The following is a 9,478-nucleotide window of genomic DNA, read 5'->3' as shown; positions in this document are numbered from 1 at the left end:
CCGACATCTAATATTATTATGTTGGTATTACATAAGCTTTACCAACATCTGGAAAAAAAACAGGTCCCATCCGCAAATCTTTCAGGGAGTACTTAGCGCTGTGGATAAGATCCAGAAACGATTAAGGGCTAAGGCTGACTCCCGTTAAATCTCGTAGCTAGATGTCACCCTTTTTTTCTTTAGCGGTAGTACTTGGCAGAAATTGCCACAAGAAACGATTACTTGTGGAACGAAGGACGATAAAGTGATACGGAGGGTATTTTGTATTCTGCCCTGACGTCCGATGGTGAAACTTCGTCTCTGAATCTCAACCTTTTCTCAAAATTATTTTCAAGAGCGTGGTTACGTGGTTCGACCTATTAATTAGCTAACTTTTATTCTCCTCTCAAAAATACCACAAGAGCTGTAATTTTTTTTTTTTAGTAGTCGGCTGAAATGAATATGTGACTTTGCGTACTCGATCTAAGATACCTAAACTCTTCAAACTCTTTGTAAAATTGTTATTAATTCCAGAGAGATGTAGTATACCAACGAAATGTGCATAATACTAACATTAATCTTAACATTACGCTAACAACAAAAAATACACGAAACAATACATACAATCAACTACCTTACACGAACAATTATGAGTTTAACTGAGATTCTATTATTACTTAGGTTAAAATGACTAGATGTCATTGGCACTCGGGGGATTTTGGACAAAGTTTAAATTACAGGTACTCAACCGTTTATTAACGTGAATAATATCGTAAATGTCAATAGAGCCTTAAACTTTGTATGTGTTGTAATTGTGTAATTAGCTATAATTAGATTATACTTTACGTAATTTTTATCCGTCCTAAAATCCTTCTATAAGCTGTTCTAGACTATTTGAGTATACCGAGTGCCATACGAAGCAATAATATCTAATCGCCTATAAAACATTAGTCCCCATAAAACAAAATATCGCAAGATTTTTCTGGGAAATTATCTTTTAAAAGACTATACTTAAGTACTAAGTTTAATGTTATCTGTACAAAACATCGCAAAATTTGACCTATATTAAAGTTAGACCCCCGTCTGAAAGTGCTAATTGATTTAAGTAAATTTGACGTCTTAAGATTTGACGTTTTAAAATTGACGTCTTTTAAACCAAATGTCAAAGGACAAAGAGATGGCAAAACGCGATGACACACTTTTCCCACACTAGAATTAGCACTTGAAGACGGAACGTGCTTTGAGCCGGCCGTACGTACTTTTATCTGAAGGACTTGACCGGATATCCGGAGCCTTATTGCAACCCCCCGCCTGCGTTTTCCTATTATCTAACTAATTTTCAATACGATTCTTCTACTACACGAAACTCTTATTGGCTAACCGCTGATCTATTGGACTAAGACTGTTCACGTTAACATGACAATCAGATATTACCTACAGTATTGTATAGACATGAATAAATAGCTACAAGAAGAGACTAACGCACTTGTGTGGAATTATTAAAGGACCCAGGTAAACACCGTATGTTTTTATAGTTGACATCGTTGTCCATAATTCATATTGGTAAAGGATTTATACCTCAAAGTATTACAATTATTATATTAAAATACGCACAGTATTACAGTTAAACACAAATTTAAAAATTATATAATACTGTCTGTATTTACTACAGAAACTCTAAGTGTGACTTAAATCACAACTTTAATAATAGGTCCATTATTATGTGTTATACATATGTATTAACAATATATACATATACATACGTGACTCCTGGGACTTAGGTCATTCATTCTCATTCGTAAATGATTTGAGGATCATCATTACTTATAAATTCGCTATTTAATTAGCTCTTTCATTATTTTTATCACAATTAACTTGAAATTGTCCGAGACGCTGAAATATGCGTTTTGATCAAATTAATATTCTGCTTCGGGTCTATGGTCAATCGACGAATGTAATTTAAAACATCACACTGAGTATTTTGCTACGGCGTAGAACGCAGTAGTTTCGTAGCAATGCATTTATAATACAATCTATTTTTACCACATCAATAAGAATATAGTGTTATGGCGACATTTAACACGTGTCAGTGCAAACACCAAATCTTTTTCATATCGGAAACAAATACTTCTCACGAAGGTTGCATTACCGACAAAGTGTCTTTAACTTGACTTTAGTTGAAGGTTTAAATGTTTGCAACGCGATTATAAGACCATTCGTAGCCAATCGCCGATCGACCAAGACTCTCGGCAGTTAGAAGCCGACATCAAACACGGCTGGGCCGGTCTGTTAACGCTAGCCTTAAGACGGCGACCTCTGTATGTCAGGCGGCCGTTATCGCGTGCGGGGGTGCGGGGGCGGGGTGTGGTGGTGCGGGGGGAGGGCTCTCAATGGCCCCACAAGCCTTTAACTCCGTGAACACCTCGGTGAAGAAACCCGGCTCGGAATTGATTCTTAACATGTTAAAAGACAGTCTATCGACGATTAAGAGGCAGCGGTCCCAGAATTTGTCTTTGGAGTCCTCGACGAGGAAAGGTTTGAGTGGGTAGGAGATCTCGTTGCCCATGTAGGAGTATGAGAGGTAGAGACATGTCAAGACGACGGCTTGGAGCTCCTGTGGTCGACCTATCCTCTCCCCGTCGACTAACTCTCGGACGAGCATGTAGACGAAGACCACATTTGCTGGGTTGATGAACGCAACGTCCTGAAATTGGAAAATGTTTTTTTTTAATTTACATTGAAGAAAGAATCGTGGATTGACATATTTTAATGAGATATATTTGTCGTAATAATTATATTAGTCACTAGCCATATATATAGAGTAGCTTCAGAAATACCTTCAAAAATACATTAGGTCAAAATAATACATATTATATCTGTTTAAAAAAAATTCAAACTGACAGTCTATGTGTTCACCTAGGACGGAATTTAAACCAAGTACCCCGAGTATGAAAATAACGAATAGATTATTTATATATTCTGAAAATAGAACTAGGTTTTATCTATATAAATAAAGTTATCAATCGCAGATTGTTACTTAGCGCAAACTTCCAAGCAGGGGTCTTCGAATGTAGCGATTTTTATGGTAATCCGAGTATTTTATTTATTCAAGAACTTTGTGAATGGAGAGAAATTTGTAAAACATTAAAATAATTAAGGTGCACTAAACTACCTGTCAGCATTTCCTTGCTGTATTGTGATATTTATTTGTTGAGCCTGAAAAGTACCGGCTCTGGGGTCACTGATCAGGTCTTATTCATTTTAATAATTTTAATTATCACTTTGAAGGTACAGAGAATTGTAAATATTGTTTAATTCACTCACTCACACATTTGCTCCCACACACTTACTTATGCACTCAGACGTGTTGATAACGGTTGAAAAAAGAAAAAAAAAATAAGGTTAAATAATGTAATTATTTTAAGGCATTAGGAATTAAGTTTGTTTATGGAAGAGCTGGGAACCCTGACACAGGTATTTTTTACTTAAAAGGGTTTCCAAATCTTACACCTAGAAATGAAAATGTACCTACTTAAAATGAATAAACATTTTTTATTTTAATTATAATAAAATTTCATTTAGTTTGATTTGGTTTTTATTCCCGAAAAGTGAACAGTAAAAAAACAAAAAAGGCGAAACAAAGTTCATGATGGCAGCTGATTATAAAACTGTTATTAAAAATAACCAAATTTTTATTTTGTTTTTGCTTTGTATCCCTATCTCGTCAAACAATAATTTTGTCACGCAGTAACCTAATACAAAAGTCTCTAAAAGTAAGTATAATATTGCAAAGAGGGTGGATATTGATACAGGAAATATGAGACAATAAAAGGTACCTATTTTACGCTTAATCCTCTTCAAAGCATTTGTACATTAGCTAGAAAGAACAAACCTTTTAAAAGAATCCTTTTAAAATGTAAAAATAAAATAATAAATCCACGAATCACATAGGTTCAGGGATAGTTTTAAGATAATAATAATAATAATAATCTTTATTTTCTTCTCTCACATATATACATACAAGGTTACAACGATTAAAGATCTACTATAGTCTATATAAGTTCTGCTATTTGTTGGCGTCCATGCGTCTCTCTCCCTAAAATATGGCGAGGGGGCGATGGCTGGCCTTGGGTTATACTCGTGAACGGGTGGTGACTAGTCGAACTAGAATTCGTATATGCAGTGTATGTAAGTTAGTTATTTCGACTATATTTTGCGTGTTGTTCCTACGAGAATGTAATTCGCGTGCTCCTATTTTACCATACCTCCTGCTGATAGAGGACAAATCTTAGTTTTAAATTTATTTTAATATTACTATTAACCATAATTAATAAAGAAGTCACGAGGAACTTGGTGTAATGCATGCAGCTCTTTGTGTAAACACATTGTGTAAAACATAAAAATTGGCGATTTAAATGTGTCAGTTCTTATCTTCCGTTCCACGCGCTTGATGTGAGAACTGGGAGTAATTTGAAATTAGAATAGTATTTAATATGTACTTCTTTTTTTGACGTTTGAGTCTATTACAATTAGTTAGTTAATTTCTTTTTTTAATATTCTAGTTGGCATAGTTTTTCTCATGTCTTATGTTTGTCTAATTTTGTGTGTGATTATTTTATTAAATGTCTCCTATAATAAAGAAATCACACACAAAATTTGACAATATTATGTTAATAAATATATTATAATTTTGCAACTAGTAAACCTAAACTGCATATTTAATACTCTCTGAATTCATTGATATTTATAATGAATTTAAAATATCAGAACAATTTCGAAAGAAAATGTTCTATGCTTTTTGTCTCAATTACTTAGTTGAAAAAGAATCGTCAAAGTGAGCTGTTAAGAACCATTTAAAATAATAGTAGTAATTAAAGCTTTATTTAAAGTATTAAAAAATGCAATTAAAACAATAAATCTATGGAAAAAAGAATATAAAAGCTAAGACAGGCGGAAAATAATAAACGGATCAAAATATTAGTATTTCCTCCAACTTCGATTCTGATCCCTTTGGACTAAGGACATGGCGTTCAACGTGCACACGCGCTATTTAAAGATTTAAGTTGGCCAGGTAGATAGTACCGGTACCCCTAAGCTGGTCTGGTGCTACCCTCTCTCAACGAATAAGTATCGCAATACAGCGAAATGCTGCAAGTCTTATGGGTATACATCATGTAATCCATGTTTTTTTTCCTTTACTCATAGAGGTTGTCTGGAAGAAATCGCTTAAAAGCGATAAGACCGCCAGTTGCTTTTCATTAATTTAATGTCTATTTTTTATGTAATGCAACGAAGTGTTAATAAATAAAAAAATAAATAAATATACTGCAACAGGGACCAAAATTTTTAAATTTCATTTTCTTTTAATTTTTAATGAGTAATGACCTACAATACAATATATATTAAAAAAACCTATTATTTGATAAAGTTCACGTATTTGTAAGTGGATCACATTATTCATGTATGTATTAAGAATGCGAATAGCTTCTACGAATTAATACATTCTAATGTAGGGCAACGTTCTAATTTTTTCGGGTTTTTATGTTCGAATTATGTATATCGCTAAAATTCATTAATTTACATCGTTATATACATATAATAACTTGTATAACGTACAAGGCGACCGTCAGGTTTTGTGTTTCTTGTGTTTTTAACCCCAGCTGTGTCTCTTTGGCAATAAAATATAATCAATTTATTAGAGTAGCATCAAACTACAAATACATAGTCCGTGTGCAATTGCTTAATGGGTATTACATACTGCTGAACACCCGTATATACAAACATTGCCAATGTAACAGATACAGAAATGTGAAGGAATACCCACATCTTATATTACGGAATCATTATATAAGTAATTGAGAAAATATTAATTAAATTATAAAATTATTTTAAATTAAGTACTAAAGAATATTAGAGTTTTTCGAACATTCCTAAATTAATTTGTTAATTGGTGATTTATGAGTGTTGCATGTAAAACTTTAATTCAATTGTTTTTTATCATTATTTATTTACTAGAACAGTCTAAACAGTATTCATCATTAGTATTTTACAGTAAGCATTTAGTGAAATTTAAATCTCATTTTATTTATAGAACAGGGGGCAACGGGCAGAAGGCTCACCTGATGTTAAGTCCGCCGCCCATGGACAATCTCAATACCAGAGGGCCCGCGAGTGCGTTGCCGGCCTTTTAAGAATTCAACCTTAAATATTCTATCTTTTCATGGCGTCATAGAATAATTCAAGACAGTTATACAATCACAAGACATTTCATAATCTGTGAGAAACACCCACGCATGTTCTTACTAATAATGCCGACTGTTTAGCTCCAAGTCACAAATATATATTAAGCTATCGATTGTGAAGGTTGCAGGTTTAATTATATATTTTTCAAAAAGCCCCAGGGCGATCTCGCCTTTCGACTAGATATTAAATGACATCACAACAAACATTCTCTCTCTATCCAAGACAGTCTGTCCCTTTCTAAACAAACCCTTATTCATGAAGCGAGACGTTATTGATTGGGACGTGTAGCGACCTCTTCATACATATTGAATGAACCGAGATCCAAGTCTTGTAAAAGATGGCCAGAGACAATCTTGAGATAATCAGGGCAGCGATGTTTTTACAATGTATCAATATTAGTTTCAATAGTTTAATGTATGACTCAATATTATATAAGGACAATTCATAGATATTTCTGCGCCTGTTTTAACAATTCCCAGGGATGACTAAATATTTGAAGCCGACAAAAAACTTTGTAAATTCCGTGTTCGATAGTGTATGGACTTTAATTTGCCTGCATCAGGTTTATAGCTGTTTAAGGTCTCTTAGTCGTTAATAGAAAAAGGAAAATAAACACATATTAAAATCATACTATTATTAGATAATATTAAATAGTTATCTTGCGAAGTTACATAAATACATTTTTAATTTATTTATCTATTACAAGAGGTTAATAATTTATTTTTATTGTCAATCTAATAGAAACAATAACCACAAAACTTAAAGCACACTGAGACAACACTTTGAGCTAATTATAAATCAGTGTAATTTAAAATAAATTAATATTGAATCATTGGAATTGAAAATCATTAAAATCCTAACAATTTTGTCTTAGAGGTCTTCGGATACACAATAAATAAACCATGACCGTGATTAGTTTTGACAAATGGAATTAAAATAACTCTTCTAATTTAAGCGTATTTTATTTGGAATCTATCCCAATCATTAATCTATCTTTGTTATTGCAATAACCTCCTATCGTTGAGTGTGACGAAAAATTACTTTTATACAAAGACGCGTTTAAAAATAGAATAATTACTTTACAAAAATATTGTAAATAGGCAAATATATATTCTGTGCATTAGTCTGTATCGTTGTAGTTTTGTCTCATAGTAAGTTGTAGGTTCTCTTAGGATGAAGTGTAGTCTAGAAAAGGTTCTTGAAAAATCCTTTGATTTGGAGGAGAACAGAGAGGAAACTTTGCCAAACATTTTTACTAGTAACATTGATATTAATTTGAAATGGTATTAATATATTGGGCACAGCGACGAATCTCGACGAATCTATATTCTATAAAACTTAAGGCGAATGAATGAATAATGAATTTACATGGTTTTTTGTATATGTATTCGCGGAGGGCTAGCAGACACATGCGACTCCTTCAATACAAAAACGATTTGTGTGGGATATCGCAACCTTCTATATAGTTAGCGATTATGTAGTTGATAAAAGGGCCTACTTGTAATTAATTTGCTATATTTGTTTAAAATATTGTACTGTTGTTTGATGATGTGCTTTTTTTTTAAAAGAGTACCGAGACTTTTTTACGCCGGCTTTTTCTCTCGACCTACTGTCTTCTTTGCCGATGAGTAGGGATGCCTACAGGTTCGAATTTAATGACGTGGAATAAGTGATACCTTGATGATCTTATGTTCCAAAATTGATGAATGATTGATGATGAATTGAGCATCCTACTTATTATGATGAGATTATTTCAGATGTCTTTTGTCTTAGATATTTCATATTTGTTTCAATTAAAATAAAACACAAAAGTCCTCTGTTGATCATATGTCAAGGCTCTTAGGTACAATGCCAGCAGCGACCCCTGGCGGTCTTTCGAGTAGTAAAACAAAACAAGCCCGGACCAGCTTCATATATTTTAGGGATTTTTTTTATTACTAATATACTGTAAATGTTAGATTGCAAATAAGGTAATTAAAGTTAGGTAATTTAATTATTTAGAGTAATGAATTATTAGTATATGAACTATCAGTATCCTAATTTTTCATATCCTATTTTATTATTAATATTTATCACAAAATAATATAACTAAAGCAATATAAAAGTGTATTTGGTGTTACGCAATAAAAACTTTACTATGAATAATTACATATAGATATAAATTTCTACATCGTCTTCATTAAGTGTAACGGACATAAATAATAAAACTAGAAATTTACAACAAAATTTATAAAATGTTTAAATTCATTTTCTCGTCTTTGCTCAAGGGTTATAAAGCTTTTGTTTGTTTACTCCAATGAATGGGGGAGCGAAGAACAAAAGAAAATTGGAAAATCAATACATAACTTTACGTGAATATAATATAGCTATGGATTAGGGAAAATCGACGATCTTTTTCTTAATAACACAACGTTGTTATGTATTTTTTATTGAGCCAGTGACTCATTCTGCGGTATACTAGACATCTAACGCATGTTTCGATTATTGACGATACAATGCGTGCGCATTACCTGCCAGCCTTGGAGTAGCAACGAACGGTCCACTGTCCGCAGCCACATCACAGCATCTCCCGCTTGGAAGTCCCTTAGCCGGTGACATCGCGAATGGAGGAACATCCCCAGGCACTTGAGCAATTCCGAGGTAGAGGCTTGTATCACGGTCTTCCTCGGCGCTACCACCGGGGCAGTGCCCACGGCCGTTGTCGGCAACTTCTCCGTGTAACACACGTTATTGTTGAGTGCATTGGTCCGCGCTACCTCTGTCGGCGGGGGCACCACGGGGGCCCGCGTGTATATTGCGCCCCCAATGCTGACATTCTTATTCCTATCCAGCGGCGCATTGTCAGTCAGCGGCGCTCTGAAAGTCGTCACACTCTTGCTTTTACATTCCAACTTCTTCTTATTGTTGTTGGCGGTAGAGAATCTCTTCCACGACAGTGCATTGATGAACAGCGAGTGTTTCTTGAGATTTTTCTCGAGGGCCGTTTTCTCGGAAATGATTTTGGCGGCATCGTCGAGGGTAGCTCGCCGTTCTTCGCGCGTGAGCTCGCGGTTTTCCCTGTTCTTCGCATTGTTGAGTCTTTCGTAGGAGTACGCTAGGGCGGCACGGTCCGGCGGCGGTGCGGCGGTGGGCGGGCGCCGCTCTCGCGGGCTGAAGCTCAGCACGGTGCCCATGAGGCCCGCGCGCGTTGTCCCGCTAAGTTCCCGCATGCATTGCGTGTGAGGCGCGCGGTGGCGGCGGCCAGTATGCGGGCTCG

General features: G+C 34.8%; 1 protein-coding gene across 1 annotated transcript; it reads right to left on the bottom strand.

The window, feature by feature from the left end:
• Positions 1 to 437: 437 nt before the first annotated feature.
• Positions 438 to 9,478, bottom strand: LOC110995446 (cyclin-dependent kinase 5 activator 1). The gene is made up of 2 exons (XM_022262613.2): positions 8,733 to 9,478; positions 438 to 2,683 (listed from the first exon to the last, which is right to left on the bottom strand). The coding sequence occupies exons 1-2, from the start codon at positions 9,429 to 9,431 to the stop codon at positions 2,303 to 2,305; spliced, it is 1,080 nt and encodes a 359-aa protein (XP_022118305.2). The 5' UTR covers positions 9,432 to 9,478; the 3' UTR covers positions 438 to 2,302.

Source organism: Pieris rapae, chromosome 21, assembly GCF_905147795.1.
Source record: "Pieris rapae chromosome 21, ilPieRapa1.1, whole genome shotgun sequence".
In the NCBI taxonomy this organism is placed as follows: domain Eukaryota; kingdom Metazoa; phylum Arthropoda; class Insecta; order Lepidoptera; family Pieridae; genus Pieris; species Pieris rapae.
This window is presented reverse-complemented; position numbering and strand designations above follow the sequence as displayed.